The sequence below is a fragment of the Helicoverpa armigera genome, chromosome 28, assembly GCF_030705265.1.
Source record: "Helicoverpa armigera isolate CAAS_96S chromosome 28, ASM3070526v1, whole genome shotgun sequence".
Taxonomy (NCBI): domain Eukaryota; kingdom Metazoa; phylum Arthropoda; class Insecta; order Lepidoptera; family Noctuidae; genus Helicoverpa; species Helicoverpa armigera.
The window spans coordinates 5,811,589-5,831,943 of NC_087147.1; the positions used below are offsets into that span (position 1 = coordinate 5,811,589).

Below are 20,355 nucleotides of genomic sequence, written 5' to 3' on the forward strand. Positions count from 1 at the left end.
ATGTGGTGTGACAACCTATGTATATGTATATGTGTTCTAACTATGTGAATAAGCTCTTGTTATCATTTTACGTTTCTTTTAAAGTAAAAATATTACATGTAAGTTAAGAAAAGTGGTCAACGAAAAACTTACAGATGACTACCCCACAAAAAAGAATCAGTTTTTAGTAGAATCGACTAACTTTCCTTTTCTAGAACAAACCAAACTAAAACGTCCCTCTCTACTGACACAAACAACATGGCGGAATTTTGATCAGTTGTTATGTTTCCTAGTAATTTAGTTAAAAGTTCAGCACATAACAACTGCTAACATTATTGAATAGTTTATATTTAACTATTGCATCTAACAAATCAACAAAATTATAAAGTGATTCGCGAATACTCGTTCTTTGGATAATACGCTATGAAAAGGTGAGTTCAATAATAAAAGTAGAAATTAACGGATAATTTCATTTTATCGTCACATTGTTGTCCACGTTAGACTTTATTAAATTAACAACAACAAGTTTATGTAACTATGTGTTTATTTTTAGGTGTTCGGTGGCGTCTGCGGTCGTAATTTTTTTTAATAGCAGAAGGGATCGTTGAACTATACATATTTGTGTATGTTTTGCGATGCCGCGGCGAGGAACTGAACTGGTGCAGCTGCCGTTGCCTCCTAAGAAGAAGACGAAGACGGTGGAGGAGACTCCGAGTCTGGACGTCAGTTTCTGTGATGACGAAGCCCTGCCTCCTGGCATAGTGTTCACTGATGTCTTGCAGAAGAAATGGCGGATTGGGAAGCCTATTGGTAAGTTTCAGTAGCTGAATCTTCTTTACAGTAGGTTTGGATACAATATTCCACCTTTAAAACCATTATCCTGCCATATCTTTCACATTATGCAAGGCAATGTGTCATTGTTTGCATTATACTTATGCGTGCACTGCATTCATAGATAAAACCTTAAGTTTCTAGATCCTGTTTCAGTGTCTGTCTATCAGACAGCTGATGTAATGCACTAAAATAGCAGGTGCTAAATATGGAGTCTACCTACAATATGTAAATATCAATGATTGCTGTTGACTCAGAATAATTCACATGTGCATTATAAGTGGTTCAAATTATTGCAGTGATGATGGCATTTTTATTTAAAGTAGTTTTTGACTGCATTTGTCTAAATACACAATTACATCATCTTTGGAATGTTTAAAATGACTAACAATGAAAAACTTTAGGTTTGCTCATTTCAGTACTTTATTTTCCTGACTTTATCTAAAAACATGTTTAAGACAACGTGTTTAAGAAACTTGGGTAAAGAAAGCACACTACATCTATACATATAATAAATCTGTAGAAAAGTAATAAGTACTAAGAATGTATGAACAGCTTGTCTGGGGGAGAAAACTAGTTTGTAACCAGATGGACCACTTTAACTCATGACTTATCATTAACATAGGTTATGTACCCACTCTGTATGCTGATAAATATTTTCTAGCCTACCCACAATTTAGCTGTAAAAGAATTTCAGCTGCTTGTTACTAACTGAAAGTCAACTAAGTAACAGTGAACTTTTAAATAATAAATACCTAATTTGACCATGATTTTCTATGAAATGTATTTTTTTATATCTTCAGATTATGTATTGTATGTGTTCAGAAAAAAATTTGTTAATTTAGGGCTGATTTTTCAAGAGCCAGATAAAACGTCAAGTAGCTAACTGATCAATAACTTTATCTGATTCTTTAACGAACCAATAAAGAGTTTCAATTTTTCAAAGCATAGTTACCAGTCAGTTTACTACCTGACCTTTTTTTGTGACTAGCTTCACACTACATCTGTGTGAGCGAGACGCGCTTATGAACATTTACAGATCTAAGAAAGAGACAAACAATTTTCAACTTAATGACAGCGGTTGTCACATTTTAGAGGGAATCATAACATAACCTTAAACTTTGACGACTCGTCTTCGTGTTAATATTTATTTTCCGTTCGAATTTATTGTTTGCTTTTTGTGTGTTGTGTGTAATCATGGAAAATATCGTAAAACGTGAACGTTCCACGAATTTTAACAAAAGCGAAATAAGATTATTGACTGAATTGGTGGCAAAACACCGTACTATAATTGAAAATAAGCAGACAGACGCCGTAACCAATAAAGAAAAGGAAGCAGCGTGGATAAAAATCAGTTCATTATTTAATGCGGCTACGGGATTTACAGCGAGGAGTACCAAGAGCCTGAAGCTTAAATATGAAGGCATAAAAAAGGAAACCAAAAAAACATTGGCCAAACATCGGCAAGAGCTGTACAAAACTGGTGGCGGGCCCTCTTCAGCCCCAGAGGTTACAGATATACAGGAGAGGGTTATCGCGATATGTTCGAATATCAATGGGCTGGATGCTCGAAATGACAGCGACAAAATTCCAGGTATGAAGTCAAATATTTTAAAATATTTTTGTTGATGTTACCATGGGAATTGATATAGTGTTTATGAAAACAAAAGTAATAACGCACTACATTTATCTTTAGCATCTTTCTAAGCAGTTTGTGTATTGTTGTTTTTTTTCAGAACCTTTAGAACTGGAAGAGACTGCTAAAGTTGACCCGCTATCGTTGCCACTGCAATCATTAGAAAATAATTTAGTAATTGTACCATGTGATGACGATATTCCGTGTACTTTAGGTAAAATATCTAATTCAATAATAATAAATAACTTTAGAAAATAACTAAACATGTGCTGTAATTAATCTCTGGCTGCAGAATGGAAAAGAATAAATGTTTGATTTTTACTCATATCCTTGATAGATTTATGATCACATGATGGCCACTGATTTTTTTACAGAATGTTCAACCTATATATATTTATTTAATGTAAAATGAAAAACAAGGACCTGAATATATTTTTTTGTTTTAGATCAAGAAGAGTTTTGCCCGCAACAGGATTTAAAGGAGAAAGTTAACAGTGAAATTGGAAATGGTATTTTAATTTATTGAAAAAAAAGTACATAGTATAATAGTGTAATAAAATATAATAGTAAATTAATTTGTTTTCAGACAAGGCCTTTGATGACTTTCAATCTATAGAGATACAGGATATGGAAGTGGATCAAACTGAAAAAGGTATGTCTTTATCAATTTTCCAGTTCATTTATTTACATTGTATAAAATAACATTAATTAAAACTTATCATTATTTTCAGAGAATAAGTGGTCTTCATGGAAGCCAAAGGCTTTAAAACTAAGATTAGTCCATACTTGAAAAGTAATCAAAAATTACTAAAGTTGGAGTGACTGCAAAACTGGACCATTTAACTGAATCTCGCTTAGAGCTAGTGAAGCTCAGAAGGAAATTGCCATAAAAGAGCATGAGTTTGTCAAACAGGCACACTTATTAAAAATGCAGAACCTGCATAATGATGAAAGAAGGAAGCAGGAAATGCATGAAGTACTATTAAGTAAGCTCCGTACTGGTGTAAATTATGGAACAAGTCCTTTAGAAATAATAAATAAAGATTTATAAAATGTTTTTTTTTTCATTTACCTATTCAACAAAACAAGGATCTCTTTAGTCTTTGACCATTTTTATTGTAATGTGTGTGTTTAGTTCCAATAAATTAATTTTTATCACTACAAACCCAGACTGTTAAATTCTAATAATCCTATTCAAAAGCAGTGAATACCTCACCACAAATTATTTGATTATAACAATATGATTACTGTAAAGTGGAGGTATAATAAAAGAACACATTGTAGTTATAAAATTGTGTTTATTAATATATCATTACTAGTTGATTAGACTTTCAAAATATTCTAACATAGAGTCCCTTGTACTATTGTGTTGGTGTCCTGGCTGGTCAGCAATGAGAGTTTCAAATTGTGGTTGTTGTGGTATGTGGACTTCAGGATCCACAGGTGGTTCGCTTTCATTTCTAATTCTTGCAAGATTATGTAAAATTGCTGTTGCTACAATAATGTCTTGAGCGAGAGGGATTCGGCACCGCATTCCTATACTTAACACAGGAAATCTCCTTTTCCAAACCCCGAAACATCTCTCAATTACATTTCGAGTACGAATATGAGACTCATTATATAGTCTTTCGGCTTCTGTTCGAGGATCACTTAACGGAGTTAGTAAATAATGATTTAAGAAATAACCACTGTCACCTAGGACCAGTCCATTCTGAAATCTATTAGTATCAAACTGAAACTTTGCTGCAGAGTTTGAGAATATCAAACTGTCATGTGTTGAACCTGGCCATCGTGTTACTATATCTTCAAATTTTAAGTCGCTAGTACACATAGCTTGCACATTCAATGAGAAGAAACCTTTTCGATTTCTGTAGTCTTCTGCAGTATTGCCACCTGGTGAAATTATCTTGATGTGAGTACAATCCAATGCCGCTATAACCCTCGGAAATCGGGCAATATTAAAAAATCCTTCCTGTACTAATAATATTTCTTCTCTGTTAGCTGGCAATGTAACAAATTCCTGGCGAAGAGAGGCAATTGCTTCAGTAACTTTTCTTATAATTTTGCTCGCAGTTGAGTTGTGTATTCCAGCAAAATCACCTATCGTAATGTAGAAACTACCACACGCATAGAACCGCAAAGTCAGAAGTAATTGTTGTAAAGCTGGAACAGAATTGTTTCTGAAAAATAAAAAAATAATATATAGGTATCTTTCAATGTTACCTAGATCGTAGTCAATATACAAAATCTCGTTTTATTATTTATATAGAAAATAATTCTTACCTGTTTGTTACGTTGGCGATTTTACTTTCAATGAGGGTTAATAAAAATTGCACAGTACTTTTTTCGAGACGAAATCTCCTATGAAATTTCTTATCATCCCATAGAGACATATTATCAGGTCTCTCTCTAATAACTCTTTCTCTTCTCTCTGACTCTAAATAATTTAGCACTATATCATCTTCCTCGATTGTTTCGTCGTCGATAGAATCAAAAATATCCATTATTTTATAATTTAGGAAGCAAGAACACAAGTATAACCTACAAAAACGAACGCGCGTGATTGCAGAAATGACAAAATATCTGAGTTATCTGACCGTTAGCGCGCTACCTGGCCCGTAAAGGGCCAGATAAATTTATCGGCTGGATAGAGAGTTTACCTGACCGTTAGGGCCTATCTGTCAATTGAAAAATTGAGATTCTCGCTAACTGTGGAATAAACCTTATCTTTCCCTTTATCTGACCATTGAAAAATCGGCCCTTATTCCGATATTCGATATACCTATACTATCTTCACTAGTTACTCATCTAAGTTATGATTAATTAATTTCAGGGCGAGGCAGCTTTGGCAGGATCTATTTGGCATCAGATGACATTGACAAAGAAGTCTCCAAACAGAATGCCAGATATGTTGTGAAGATAGAACCTCATTCCAACGGGCCCTTGTTTGTGGAGATCCACTGCCTCATCAGAACTGCCCAGTCTTCACAAGGTAACTTCAATCAAAACCTACGTAATGGTTTATTTAATAAATTTGTTGCTAAGTTTACAGTTATTTCATTATCAGTCAGTATCCTGGCCTAATTATCAAGGTCAAAGTTAAAGATAATGAGAACACTAAAATAAAAGAAATTGATGTTATAAAAGACTATGGTTGAAATTATACAGACCTGTTTTACTACAATCTTATTTTGTTTATTGTCCCCAGTGAAAGCATGGCGTCTACAAAACAAGCAAAAGCGCATAGGCATGCCTGTGTATATTGCCAGCGGGTCATTCACAGATGAAAACACAGGCACCAAGTACAGATTCCTTGTCCTACCGCGCTATGACATAGACTTACAGAAAATAGTTGCTAAAACAAGAGTCCTTGACATAAAGAATGTTCTAGTACTCGCACTACAGATACTTGATGTCTTGGAGTACTTACACAATCAAGGTTACACACATTCAGACATAAAAAGTTCCAATCTAATGCTTGGTTTCGATGGCTCCAGAATTGGTAAGGCAACTGCAGTTAAAACAACTCCATCATTCCAAAAAGATACTAAAGAGGTTGCAGTGCTTACGGGAAAGTATAGACGCGCAAAGCCATCGAAATCTAGGTCTTCCAATTACTATGATGATGAAGATTTTGTCATCAAAGAACATAAGAACTCAAGTAATTTGGATGATGCAAGTGATAATGACAAAAGACTTGCTAATGTTAAGAAGAAGTTGAGGAGAATTCTGTCAGATAGAGACAGCAGGACTCTGCACAGACATCATGCATTCAACCTCAGACAGATATCTCACTATGTCAACTATGAAGACATGACCAGCTCTGTGTGTTCCGACCAATCCTATCAAAAACTTCTCGACGATTTTGGCGGCAAAAACTTAATTCGCACCACAAAGGAGTTCCGCGAAGATACTAGAAAGCGCAATGCTAGGGAGAAGAGAGAGTGAACCAGAAAATGTGGATGAAATGTTCCAAGAAGCTGTGCTATCACAAACTAACGGGCAGATCTATTTGTTGGATTATGGCTTAGCTTCCAAGTTCGTAGACTCGGAAGGTAAACATAAAGATTTTGGTATGGATGCCCGAAAAGCACATGACGGTACTTTGGAATACAGTTCCAGGGACTCTCATATCGGAGCTCACTCCAGAAGATCAGATTTGGAAACTCTTGGCTATAACCTCCTCGACTGGTTGACTGGCACCTTGCCATGGAAGACACCAGAAGTACTGGCAGAACCTGACCTAGTCCATGCTTTGAAGAAAAACTTCATGAGTGATATAAAACTGTTATTAAAAACGTGTTTTAAGACTGAATTCTACCCAAAATTTATGGAGAAGTACCTTGAATATGTCACAAGTTTAGACTTTACGGAAAATCCTGATTATGACTATTGTAGAAGTTTATTCAAAAGTGAATTGTTGAAAAATGGCTGTAATAGTGATAAAGATATGACTCTGAATTTCATGGAAGCGCCCATGTCTCCTATGAGTCGCAAACTGTGTTACTCAAAGAGATTTGGCAAGAAGAATACAACACCTAGTTTTCTAGCACGAAATGGTATCAAAAAAGCCTATGAGAGAGAAAATGTTTGTTCTCTCGAAAATGACCTAAAGTTAGAACTTTTGAAGCAAACATTGAACACCTCTAGTGATGGTGTTCGCAAGCCTTGCGCGTCTCGCAACTTCTTTATTTCAGACGCTGATTTAGTGGCTCGTCTGAAAAAGTCTTTAATGCCACACGACATATTCGGCAAAAAACTGTCGCCGAAAAACTTGCGATCTAAAAAGAAGAACATTAAAAAACGTAGGGGTGTCAGAACCCATAGAAATAGCATTGGAAAGTTCGGTAATTTCATGGGATCTGCGCGTCAATTTACTTGGGCCGAAATTCTGGCTGGCAACCCTGAAGACATAATTCGGAAAGAACGTAACACTGTGGCAGTAAACACCGAGTATGTAGATGATGAAACATGCAAATATAGAATTCGTAAATTATCAAATGCATCAGAAAACAGTGACTCACACTTACAATCACCATTAATGCAGAAAGACTACTTACAAAATATGAATCCTACTTATGCCATGAAAGAAGTGTTAGCTTCTTTCAAGAGGAAGGTTGCTGGCAAGCCTAAGGAGCCAGAAGAGACGATTGAGGGCTTAGAAGGGTACACCCCTGCGATGATCAAAGTATACAGAATTAAAGAAAAACGAGAGGAAAAAGAAAAGCTAGATGCGTTAAAACAGCAATCATCAGCTAAGAAAGAATCTGTGCAGAGCCAACCGAGGTGTACAAGATCCATGAGGTCTAAGAAACCACCAGAACCCAGTTCCCGAGTAACTAGACAGAAAGGTAGTGTTGACAGTAATAAGTCAGTAGAAGTTGAAGAAGTAGTTCCTAAGTGTACTGGTAGATCAAAGTCTAAGAGTAATAAGAAAGTTGCAAGTAAGAAAGAAGATAAGGAATCTAGTAAGAAAAATGAAAAAAGTTGTAATTACTGAGCCTGTTAAACCGGCGCCTAAAGAAACGAAAAGTAAGTGCTTTTTTTCAGCATTATATCTCATAAACAGCCTTTCAAGTTCTGACATAGAAACACATGACTATGGCATGGTAAGCCAGACAAGTAAATATATATGCATATTGTCTTTGTATGCGTAAGCTCAGAAGTTTTCAGTAATAGCAGAATCATCAATGACAATATGCATGTATGTTTACACACATATGTATCAAATCCACATTTGCCTTTTTATTTTATTTATAATAATAGAAGCAATACCCCACCACCGTGTGGGATAAATAGCTGGAAAGAGAGAAGCAATAACCAAATTAATATTTTAACTTTTCAGAAACATCACCCAGAAAAAAAAGCATGGCAGTTGTGACAAATAGGCGGCGGCTCAGGAGTAGTAAGCGCAAGTAATTATTCAATAAATAAACTACATTTTGAATTCTGTGTTAGATTGACAAAGTTATGTGTGTCACTTTTCAAATCTATAGGTTAAGTTCTACAGTAGGTAGCGTTTTGACTATTTTTTTTATTCTCAAATCATTTACGGATGTTAAATAAAATCCGTTCTTATTTTCAAATTAAGAAATAAGTTTACGGTGTAACTTTGACCCACCATTTTTTGTTTGCATAATAAAATTGAGATTTGTATGATTGATACAGGAAAACTGTGATTTTTATAAGTTGTTTAAAATTAGACTTAACATTGTCGTGTTTATAATATGCTGTAAGAATACAGTCTTCATAAATGCGGACTATATTCGAATTTTGTTTTGCATTTACATCCATACATAGTTATTGGATTTTCTTCAAGCTAGTGATTTGGCCGTTTTATTGATATCGGCCGACGTTCCTCTTGTAATTCCTTATCAATAAATCATTTTGTTTAAAATATTTTAGTTTTATTGAGAAATCCTTGAAGAGAACCGCTCTGGTGACCTTGACCTCTCAGAACGTGCTGTTTTCAGCAGATTAAGAACATTTTTCAAAATGTTCCAAGCTTTAGAAAGCACTATCGTAAGCAAATAAATATATGTGTCTGGAAGTTGTCCCAGAAAACAACAATATAAGATAATCAGCTTCTCCGTGATCTTGCCCTTCCTTTTTATCCTACTGACAAGGAGAGTTGTGGAAGTGTAAAGAATCTTTCCACTTAGCACGACATGTATGCGTGTGTATTGGCGGCTACATAAATTCGTGCAAGTTGTACACGGTGCAGCCGGTTGCATAACCTCAACAGGAAACAATATAAATTCCTACACATTTCAAATTACCGGTTTTTACGTCTAGCAACATAAAAACCAAAAATAACGGTGACAGCGTGTCAAATTGTTTGACAGATAGTTTGTTTGACAGGCCCACTAGTTGTCAACTCTTGTCAGCAGAGTGACTTGGTTGCCGAGTGATGTATTAGTTTTATTTTTCCAATTAATTAATTGCATAAATTGCCGACTCGTCCACTACAGTGATAGTGACAAGTCATTAGGCATCTAACTATTGAAGCTTTCCATTCAAATTCTCCACGTACATGACATAACCTAAAAGTTCCTAATATTAACATTCTTATGTAAATTTGTGTTTATTTGAATTAACAATGGATAGTGAAGCAAAAAATGTGATTCGTGTTGGTTCGAGGAAGAGTGAGGTATGTATTAAAATATTCTAATACTGTTTCCATCACTTATAAATAGAGCTCTTGATAAATATTACGTGAATCGTCTTAAAAAAATGAATTAAAATTTCGTCTCATATCAGTTACGAAATGCTAACATTATCATACAGTACCCACGTCTTCAAGTCATCATTTTTAAAATTTCAAGGTCTCAAGTAAGGTTTGTTATCATTTACATAATATTTATCTAATGTTAGTTGACCTCAATACACTTTTGTACTCTTTTTATTAAATTTTTGGATTTGGTTTCTATGATGTCCTCCTAGCCGATTATCGGCTACGGCGGCTGTTCTCATGTAAGGAGATTAGCCAACTACACAGGACATATTATAGTGCACGAGTATTTGCGCAGACACAGGTGCACTCACTATTCCTTAACTCTCATAGCCCGATGGGACGGTAATCCGACACGACCGGAGAGAGATCAGGCGCAGGACCGACATTTACGTGCTCTCCGATGCACGGGTGTATCAATCACCAGCTTCCAGGCTCGGGCTGCTTTGTGAAAGTCTTCTAAAACCCACAAAGCGATTTCGGCCCGACTCGGGAATCGAACCCGAGACCTCGTGCTCAGCAGCCGCACTTGCGACAGCTAGACCAACGAGGCAGTTGGTTTCTATAGTGATAAGAGAATAGGTACAGTTAAGTTAAGACCAATGATAGAAGTCTGAATTTAATTAAATATTTTACACACACAAATTATAATCGAAGTGTATTTTTATGACTCTTGACAGGCAACCTATGGTCAGAGTGTAGCAAAGGCATATAGGCATAGTAAATAATTAATTTATTACTATAAACATTCTTACAATACAATATTTGACCTGCCGGTATGAAATTGGTTTTCAGTACAAAATGAGCAATTACTTCAAGTTTCGAAGGAACTAATAAGTACTAATATCCTGTTCAATGTGCAAAAGTTAATTGTGTATAAGAATTATGTAGAAACTGCATGACTTGTCAGTTTACACAGGTGTTAAAAAACAACTTTTATGTTTTGTTTGAACATGTTACCTTGTATTATAAATTCATGGGCAAATAATATTCAACCTTCTTAATTAGTGTTTCCTTTTCTCTGCTTGTATATTGCAAATAGGCCAGCATTTTTTTTTTTTTGAGTTCCTGACTTGGATCTTCTTTATTTGTAGTATTTTTTATTTTGATAGGGCGAATATCACTCCTTTTTTTGTATTCTGTCAATGATTTTGACTATTGCTCAAAAGTTCTTGGAACTGTACCATGAGATTTTTAATTATTATTGTAGCCCCTAGTGATTCTCATGCTGTCTTGTAAAATCCAGATTTTTTATAATCCAAATGTTATTTTCAGCTGGCTCTCATACAAACCAACTATGTAATTGACTGTTTGAAGAAATTGCATCCAGAAAAGGATTTCACTTTAGGTAAGTTCTATGAATAAACAATTTTACCAAAAGATAGTTCCGTTTTGTTGATAGTTAATAAGTTTCTAAAGCACCAAAAAATACATAAGTTGAACATGTATTTCTTAAAGAGAACAAATACTTACTTAATAATAATGGTGTCCAAGGCCGATTTCGGCTACGGCGGCTGTTCACATTTAAGGAGATCAGCCAACTGCGCAGGACATATTATAGTGCACGAGCATTTGCGCAGACACCGGTGCACTGCCTATTCCTTCACTCTCATGACCCATGATCTTGATAAATACTTACTACTTACCCCACTACGATTTTGTAATAATACCTAGAATGTATCAGAATATTATGTAAATTATAGTTAGGTATGTATTTATCTATTTTCTAGTGTATATAAATACTGGTAGGTATTACAAATGGTAATTTATTCACAACTCACAAGTGCAATACTATATAACTACAACATTATATAGATTTCATAGTGTTTGATGTGGGCAATATTCTCAAGAAGCAAGATAGACTTGGATTGTATACGCATAGACCAAGTAAATGGATGAAACTCTGGCATCACTTAGTACTCAAAAATGCAATATAACATTATCATCATCCTCCTGCCCTTATCCCAATTTTATTTGGGGTTGGCGCAGAATGTTTTCTCCTTCCATCCTCTTCTATCTGCCAAAAACCCAATATAACATTAATACAATAACCAGGTTGTGTATCCTTGAAAAATCCCTAATAAGTATATCTATACTAATATTATAAAGAGGAAAACTTTGTTTGTTTGGTTGTAATGGATAAACTCAAAAACTACTGGACCGATTTTAAATATTCTTTCACCATTAGAAAGCTATATTATCAGCGAGTAACACAGGCTATATTTTATCCCGGTGCGGGCAGTAGCTCCCACGGGACGCGGGTGAAACCGCAGGAAAACGGCTAGTCTATCATAAAAACAGTAATACTTAACAACCATTTAAATCGTAATTTCAACTTTATTTCTACACTATTAAGTTATATTTTTATTTGCAACACAAGAGTACCTACTTACAGCCAGTTTCTTCATCAAAAGTAGAAGCCAAAGTAATGTCCTAAAGTAAAAGTAACGGTCAAATTCGTTTTTTCAAGGCTAAAGTAATAGCAAAACTAATAGATAAAACGAATTTGACCGTTACTTTTACTTTATGACATTACTTTGGCTTTTACTTTTGATGAAGAAACTGAATAAAACTAACATTGTTTATTCCAGTAACCATGACAACGCTAGGAGACCGCATTTTGGATGTATCTCTACCCAAAATAGGCGAGAAGTCACTATTCACAAAGGATTTGGAAGATGCCTTAAGAAATGACACCGTGGACTTTGTAGTACATTCTTTGAAAGATTTGCCGACTACCCTGCCCGATGGACTGGCTATTGGAGCTGTTTTTGAAAGGTATTTCATATATTTTATATGGTTTACTCTTTTATGAGCTTAAATTATATCAATCATGAGAAGAACAAGAGGTAAAAATATTGCCAACTAGCTGATCCCGCGAACTTCGTATCGTATAAACCTTCCCTGGACCTCTACAAACATTTTAAAACCAAAATAAACCAAATCGATCCTGCCATTCTAGAGTTTTAGTAAGACTAACGAACAGCAATTCATTTTTATATATTGCCAATGAATGTCCTCCTAACTGATTATTGACTGTCCTCTTGTAAGGAGATTAGCCAATTGCGCAGGACACGCAAAACTTACGTAAAGTGCACAAAACTTAACGTAGGTAAACGTTATAGTATATGCTTATTATATATAAATATAATAAGCGTATACAACGTATGTAAGCAATTCGTTTTTAAAGTAATCTACAAACTTTGCCCCTTAGGCAGAGGTTGCAGATTCACAAAATTCTGACTCTAGTGCGTTCTTAAAAGGAGGCTCTTACGAATAAAGAGTCCCTAGTTCAGTAGGAATTATAATAAATTCCACTTATTATTGTTAATACCGGTGATTAACCTCTGATGCAGGTAAATTACATTTACCCCGATGTTATACGTGAACGTACGTATTTGCGTACTAGCTTCTGCCAGCGGTTTCACCCGCATCCCGCGGGAACTACTTCCCGAACCAGGGTTAAAAAGCCTATAGCCTTCCTCGATAAATGGGCTATCTAACACTGAAAGAAATTTTCAAATCGGACCAGTAGTTCCTGAGATTAGCGCGTTCAAACAAACAAACTCTTCAGCTTTATATATTAGTATAGATTTAACATCGTGTTTATAATGTTGGGCTTGTATTATTTATAAGTAGAAGCGACCAACTGACAGCCCATCCCATTGATTATGGTATTCCAGTACCAAGGATCTAGGGAGTATCTATTTGATTACCAAAGATGCATTTAAAGTGCAATCAATCCTGTAGTTGCAAGCTAACCACGAGATATTTTCATCCACTTCTATATTACCAATTTCTCGAACGGGCTGAGTCCTGTGGGACCGGGATGTGATAGCCAGGTTCCCGTCCAGTCGCGTCACCGGGACATATACGATTTCATATACGTATATTTCCTTCGCGTTCCGCCTGTCTATAAAAAGAACCCGTCATTTAAACAGCATCCTTAACTTTGTAGCTTCGAAAATGTCTAAATGTACGAAAAAGGCTTCAACTTTGCCGTCCTTATGGTGTAAGCTATTCTCGCTAAAATGGCTAGATATTTCGGTACTTAAAAAGAAAATTGTTTTGTTTATTTATAATCTCATTTTTAGAACTGTCATGATGACTGTCCTGATAAGATTGATATAGACCCTATCCGTTTATTATTTTTCTTCTGAACGTATTTCGTGACTAGAGGAGGTGTAACTAAGGAAGAGGAAGACCTTAGAAAAGATGGATGGATTGCCTGAAAGATGACATGAACAGGAAGGGAGTGAGTGTCAGTATGACGAGTGACAGGGAGAAATGGAAGAGGATGACATATTGCGCCGACCACAAATAAAATTGGGAACAGGGCAGGAGGAAGAAGAAGGAGGTGTTACTAAGGCCAAGTTCATCGAAAACATAAGCGTCAGTTTTTCGTGAGACAACGATTTATGTACTTTGAAAATTGAACTTAAAAAATCATGGTAAACAGTTGTTATAAGAAAACTGACGTATATATAGGTAACTGACTGATATATTTCGGTGCACTTGGGCCTAAGTGAAAAATTATATTAACTGCCCCATGACTATATTATTAATGGGAAACTGGTTTTTTTTTCCCGTTTCATCCACTTCCCGATATAACCACTTTCCACAACCGAGTAGAACCTAGCCAATGTCCTTTCTCAAACTCTAGATACATGTGTCCCATATACAAATCGGTAGGTATGGTAGTTTTGATGGCAAAGCCAGACAGACACAGACACACCTAAAAATCGATGCAGGCAGTCTTAAAATTGTTTGTCATTGCAGCAAATTAATAAATTATTTGTCACCATGATTTGCATATTGTAATTTAACAAACCTAGTTTACAGAAGTAAGCGTGATATGTGTAGGTAAGCATATGTTTACTAGCGTTTCACCCGCATCTCGGGAGAACTTCATTTCATACCCGGACCAAATATATCCTATTGTTACTCAGGGATAGTTTAGCTTCCAAAAAGTGAAAAAAAAAAATCTAATCGGTTCAGTAGTTTCAGAGCCTTTGCAGTACAAACAAAATAACGTTAATATGATATTGGTATAGATAATTATTGGGTCCTAGGAACACTAGAAGATGCAGAAATTAATCATTTATGCGCCTTATTCATAACTTTCTCCCTGCCGGGGCTGCGGGATTATTCGAAAGAGTTACCGCGGCCCTGGTACATAAAAAGCCTACGACGGAACACGACGGTTTTTTGTCAGTAAGAGTCTGACACTCTCACCGCTGCTAACCCACAGCGGGAGGGGGGCTCATTTGATGATTTTTTACGTCGTTAAAAAAAATCCATAACTTTCTTACTCTAATAACATAAGATTAGTTACCTACCTAATATGTAGTATTATACCTACTTAGTGGCTTATTATCCACCCGAAGTTATTAAACAATACATTATCGTATGCACGTACTACTTACTTATACCTATTGTAGTAGGAACGACCGATATAGATTTTCCTTATCTCTAAACAAAACTGTGAGTCATGTTGACTCTCAAGATTTAATTTAAAAGCATAAAGATATATCTAAGTAGGCAATATTGTATGTACTTGACTTGTTACAAAATGCAATGTAATCGCATTTGTCGTAGTAACGAAATTGAAAGAAAAGCAAACGCTTGATAAAAAATATTTTTTCAGTTTTACATTGCCAGCAAAGACAATTTGTTTTCTTTTTTAATTTAGGACATAGAATGACGTACAACGGGAAATGAAAATACTAGCATTTATTTATTGATGATAGAGTAAGATTCATTTAAATATCGCATAAAAAAGTTTAAAAAGGTACACTGGGCAAAGATAAAATCAAAACAAATTACCCGCCACATCTGTCTGCCTGGCCGCGATAAACTCAAAAACCACTGAACACATTTTCATGCGGTTTTCAGATACTTATACACAATAACTGAAGAAGGTTTCGGTTGGCAATGGTTATTTTTAGGGTTCCGTACCCAAAGGGTAAAACTGGACCCTATTGTTTTCGCTCCTCTGTCCGTCCGTCTGTCAACAGGCTGTATCTCATGAACCGTGATAGTTAGAGAGTTGAAATTTTCACAGATGATGTATTTCTGTTGCCGCTATAACAATTTTTGTTCATTTTTCCTCGATATCGATAACGGCAACGGGTAGATGCGGTTTTATAAATAATGGTACGGAACCCTTTGTGCGCGAGTCCGACTCGCACTTGGCCGGTTTTTATTTAAAGTTAAATATGTTTGTTTTCAGAGAAGACCCGAGGGATGCACTGGTTCTCCGCGAAGAGTATAAAGAACACACGCTAGCAACGTTACCTGAAGGCTCCGTTATTGGTAAATATTTATCGATCACTTGAGGAATACCATTAAGAGTACGAATTGGAATTTTTGGCGCCAAGGATCTCAATTTTTCTCAGTAAATACAAAACGGATCAAAATACAACTTGGTTACCTGAAAGTTCATGATATAAACCTTATTTTGTTAGACGTCAAAACATGATTAGGTAACTTTTATAACAGAGAAAAATATATCAAACATACCTCTTTTTAAAAAGAGATTCACATATTATGGGCAAACGGGACCGATTTAAGCCTCTTAACTTTTTTAGTAGTTGAGTATACACATATTCTTTAAAATTGTAGAAGGAATTTTTATCAAATTATCATTTCTAAATAATAAAATTACAAAACCATTTTGTCGCTTACGACTACTAGTTATAAGCTAGCGCGCGTATTGTTATCCTCGCCCCGCTCAGACGCTCCGACCCCTTTTGGCGCCTTAGATGCGCGTGCCGGTTATGGAATTATTGTTGACCAATTCGTCGCCTTTAGAGTACATTACGCCTGAGGTGAAAGACAATCTGGACATTAGCATGGAGTCTAAAATCGATAAACTGCCTTGAGCAAGAATTGTCACTTAGCTTGTTGTGATATTTTCATCATTTCCTACACATTTCATAGTGTACTAATGGCATTCACGACCGATTTCGGCCACGGCGGCTGTTCACATTTAAGGAGATCAGCCAACTGCGAAGGACATATTATAGTGCACGAGCATTTGCGCAGACACAGGTCACTATTCCTTCACTTAACTGGGTTGAGAAGGCCCGATATGCAGTCGCTCCGTGTAAAGCACTGGTACTCAGCTGCATCCGGTTAGACTGGAAGCCGACCCCAACTTAGTTGGGAAAAAGCTCAGAAGATGATGATCATGTATTTATTCAGCTTTGGTCCCAGACTTACCCGTCTTACATTATTACTCTTTGCTCATTTACAGCCAGTTTCTTCATCAAAAGTAAAAGCCAAAGTAATGGTATAAAGAAAAAGTAACGGATAAATTAGTTTTTCACGATTTTATCTATTACGGCCAGTTTCTTCATCAAAAGTAAAAGTCAAAGTAATGTCTAGTAAAAGTAATGGTCAAATTCGTTTTTTCAAGGCTAAAGTGACAGCAAAACTAATATAAAAATGAATTTGACCGTTACTTTTACTTTAGACATTACTTTGACTTTTACTTTGGCTTTTACTTTTGATGAAGAAACTGGCTGTTAGTGTTTCTGTTATTTTAGCTTTGAAAAAACGAATTTGACCGTTACTTTTACTTTACCTATGAGTATGACATTACTTTGGCTTTTACTTTTGATGAAGAAACTGGCTGTCAAAGTCTCTTTGGTCCATGTAGTCTAATATACTAAAATTGTAATTTCTCAGGTACGTCATCCCTCCGTCGCACGGCCCAACTCCGCGGCTCATACCCGCAGCTATCCGTGGTAGACGTGAGAGGTAACTTGAACACGCGTCTGCGCAAGCTCGACACTACGGGACAATATGCTGCGCTGCTATTGGCCAGCGCCGGTCTACAGCGGATGGGATGGAAGGATAGAATATCTAAGGTAGGTTGAGTCATTTTAAAGGGGGGTGTCATTGTCTTACGAGCCTTTTCCCTACTGTGTTGGAGTTGGCTTCCAGTCTGAAAATTTTAAAGACTGAAATCTTTAAATGATAGTGTTTTTTTTAGTGCCTTATTACGAAACGTAAGAATGCTCGCAATACAGAGCTGCTAGCATTTCTTTCCGCATAAAGGCTGCAGTTTCGCGGAAATTTTAGAAATACAAGCAAGCACGTTATGTTTTTCTAGAGCGAGTAAACCAGAAGATTTATGCACATTTCAAACCGGCACGAATCTCGCCTTTGCTAACATAATACATCTCTAATTATCGAAGGTGAAGATATATGTATAAAGTAATATTTTAACTCTCTTTCCAGATCCTGCCGTGTGCTGAGATGAAGTACGCGGTCGGTCAAGGCGCGTTAGCCGTGGAGTGTCGCGCGGATAACACAACTATATTGAACATGCTGGCTCCATTCAACCATCCCGAGACATACTGCAGAATACTGGCGGAAAGAAGCTTTCTTAAGACCTTGGGTAAGTAGGAGAAATAGTGTAAATAGGTTATCTATACTAATATAGTTTCTTTTTTTATTATTAGCCTACGCTATCCCACTGCTGGGCAAAGGCCTCCCCCATAGCCTTCCATTTTTCTCTGTCCATCGCTGTTTGTGGCCAGTCCGAGAGGAAGCTGTCCAAGTCTTCTCTCAATATAGTATTAGGAAAAAAAATTGTTAGTACCTTAAAAGCTCCGAAACTATTGGACCAATTTAACCGCTGGATAACGACTAGTTTAATACGTAGAAATATTATTTTAAAATTACTTACATTTGTAACATTATATTGATAAAAAGATTACTTTGTAGGAGGCGGCTGCAGCGCCCCTGTTGGAGTCTCCACAACCTTAAAACCCGTCGATACACAGTTCAAACTATCCATCACGGGCGCAGTATGGAGCATGGACGGAAAAACCAAACTCGATTGCACCTCCCAGCAAACATTCACACAAATAAAACGCACACAAAAACACAAACTCAGCCCCACAGAAGAAAACGAAAGCAAAAAACTCAAAATTGACAACAATGAGGCAGAAAACGAAATTATACCACCTAAAGTACTTAAAGACACAATAAAAGATAACCTTGTTCCTTCAAGTGATGAGAAAAACGATGATAGTGATAAACGCATATTTTGTGGTTTGACAGTCAATCCTAGCATACCTATAGAAGTTATTATTAAATGTGACAACTTAGGACGCGATTTAGCTAATTCACTCATAGAGAAAGGTGCTTTAGATGTTATGAAAGTCACACAAGATTTGATCAGAAGTTCGACGGCTGCGAAACAATCATGATTAATAATAATATTTTTGTTAGTAATGAGGTTGTATATTTGTACTTTAGGTAAAGAAAGGTGGCCTTACCAAGTTTTTTAACATAAAAAAGTGCTTATTTGGTAAAACATCCTGTATTTGGAGGTTCTATGCCTATATGAATAAAGAAATAATGTAATAAGACCTTTTTTGGTATGGCTCAATAAGTACTGCCTCGCAAATGTGTAAATAATAAAATTGATGAAAGAAATCGGTAGTAGGTTGTAATATATAATTATAGACACAGTTTCTTATACATTTAGTAATAAAATATATTCAAAGCACCTGTTAAAATGTATGCTAGTATATAAAACATATTTTTTTGTTTATTTATTTGTAACATCTTGAAAGATGACTGACTATCATGCAACGATTTTATTTTTATTTATTATTAAAAAAATGTGGATCGACCTTTATTTGGCTACAAGTAAATTATTTTTATTGGCTAGTTTGTAGTGGGTACTTATTTAAGAAATAAATTTAACACTGCCTGGTTAAAAATGTTGCATTTATAAATCGTTATTAAAATAATCTTTCGGTTTAAAATTTTATTTAGTTTGTTGGAAATTCAATATGTCCTGATAGATCGTAAATTGACATTGAGCGTTGCTACTGTTACTGTCACATGAATTTATAATTTAAAAGAAAGCTTTTCAATCAATGATTTTTTATAGTATAGATTTGTTACAAGCGCTCGCGTTGTGAAGACTCAAATACCACCCAATTAGGACGTTTGGTAGTTAGTAATGAACTAGTAAACATTTGAAGCGCAATGACTAAAACAATAACTATCTCTTTCATTTGCGTGCTTTTACGCATCTTTTGTTTTACTCATCAGTAAAAGTTGTCAATGTGTGCAATTTTCGATTGCGCGGAACAGATTGAAAACTGCAATTACATGAAGGTAACATATCTGTACTATAAAAAATCATTGTTTTCAATACCTTGTTGTATTTTATTTTACAAACTCATAAAAGTTACATAACATTTTGATTATTTACTTTCATATAAACGTTTGAAGATTACGTACGACGTATTGTATAACATATGCATTCCTGATTATATCCTAATTAAATCTTCACTTATTTGGATATTCAGCCTGAAATTAGGTTATCTCCCTTATTGGTAAATGACTAGACAAATTGTACCTTATTCTTTTGTGCTGAATAAATTGGCAACTAGACTAATTTTAAAATGGCAACATTTAAAACTGATCCTATACTTTTGAAACCAAAATTAAACAATTAAATATGTCTACCTTATGACGTCATTAGTCAATAAATAAACTGGGATTTGTAAGACTTGTTTATGGTTTTCAATAAATTGTTGTTGTTTATGTTAATTTTATTGAAATAAAATGGTGAGTGACTTGGGATATCTGTATTTTAATGGATCTTTGTTCAAAATCTTTCGCGATAAAACCCGAGTGTGGTAAC

The 20,355-nt window shown here is 35.5% G+C and overlaps 4 protein-coding genes across 4 annotated transcripts; 3 read left to right on the top strand and 1 right to left on the bottom strand.

Moving 5' to 3' along the window:
* Nucleotides 1-213: 213 nt before the first annotated feature.
* On the top strand, nucleotides 214-8,843 carry LOC110371446 (uncharacterized). Its single transcript, XM_021327712.3, is given in 6 exon segments — nucleotides 214-410; nucleotides 533-789; nucleotides 5,280-5,438; nucleotides 5,655-6,387; nucleotides 6,389-7,978; nucleotides 8,292-8,843. Coding segments are annotated over 4 exon segments (2,625 nt in total). The 5' UTR covers nucleotides 214-410; nucleotides 533-614; the 3' UTR covers nucleotides 7,947-7,978; nucleotides 8,292-8,843.
* LOC135119007 (uncharacterized) lies at nucleotides 1,655-3,236 on the top strand. Its single transcript, XM_064042252.1, has 5 exons — nucleotides 1,655-2,404; nucleotides 2,547-2,660; nucleotides 2,893-2,955; nucleotides 3,033-3,098; nucleotides 3,178-3,236. The coding sequence occupies exons 1-5, from the start codon at nucleotides 2,008-2,010 to the stop codon at nucleotides 3,234-3,236; spliced, it is 699 nt and encodes a 232-aa protein (XP_063898322.1). The 5' UTR covers nucleotides 1,655-2,007.
* LOC135119006 (putative nuclease HARBI1) lies at nucleotides 3,725-5,220 on the bottom strand. The gene is made up of 2 exons (XM_064042250.1): nucleotides 4,730-5,220; nucleotides 3,725-4,626 (listed from the first exon to the last, which is right to left on the bottom strand). Exons 1-2 carry the CDS (start codon nucleotides 4,948-4,950, stop codon nucleotides 3,762-3,764), a joined length of 1,086 nt encoding a protein of 361 aa, XP_063898320.1. The 5' UTR covers nucleotides 4,951-5,220; the 3' UTR covers nucleotides 3,725-3,761.
* Nucleotides 8,844-9,306: 463 nt separating the features above from the next.
* LOC110371447 (porphobilinogen deaminase) lies at nucleotides 9,307-20,294 on the top strand. The gene is made up of 7 exons (XM_021327713.3): nucleotides 9,307-9,596; nucleotides 10,953-11,025; nucleotides 12,269-12,455; nucleotides 15,910-15,992; nucleotides 17,370-17,551; nucleotides 17,925-18,084; nucleotides 18,414-20,294. The coding sequence occupies exons 1-7, from the start codon at nucleotides 9,546-9,548 to the stop codon at nucleotides 18,899-18,901; spliced, it is 1,224 nt and encodes a 407-aa protein (XP_021183388.3). The 5' UTR covers nucleotides 9,307-9,545; the 3' UTR covers nucleotides 18,902-20,294.
* Nucleotides 20,295-20,355: the final 61 nt, after the last annotated feature.

Bases quoted from the DNA above. Each gene is read 5' to 3' on its own strand.
- LOC135119007 (XM_064042252.1), top strand. From the start codon at position 2,008: ATGGAAAATATCGTAAAACGTGAACGTTCCACGAATTTTAACAAAAGC. The intron at 2,661-2,892 runs GTAAAATATCTA...TTTTTGTTTTAG, and splicing joins CGATATTCCGTGTACTTTAG to ATCAAGAAGAGTTTTGCCCG. The intron at 2,956-3,032 runs GTATTTTAATTT...ATTTGTTTTCAG, and splicing joins TAACAGTGAAATTGGAAATG to ACAAGGCCTTTGATGACTTT.
- LOC135119006 (XM_064042250.1), bottom strand. From the start codon at position 4,950: ATGGATATTTTTGATTCTATCGACGACGAAACAATCGAGGAAGATGAT. The intron at 4,627-4,729 runs GTAAGAATTATT...TTTATTTTTCAG, and splicing joins ATCGCCAACGTAACAAACAG to AAACAATTCTGTTCCAGCTT.
- LOC110371447 (XM_021327713.3), top strand. From the start codon at position 9,546: ATGGATAGTGAAGCAAAAAATGTGATTCGTGTTGGTTCGAGGAAGAGT. The intron at 12,456-15,909 runs GTATTTCATATA...GTTTGTTTTCAG, and splicing joins ATTGGAGCTGTTTTTGAAAG to AGAAGACCCGAGGGATGCAC. The intron at 18,085-18,413 runs GTAAGTAGGAGA...ATTACTTTGTAG, and splicing joins AAGCTTTCTTAAGACCTTGG to GAGGCGGCTGCAGCGCCCCT.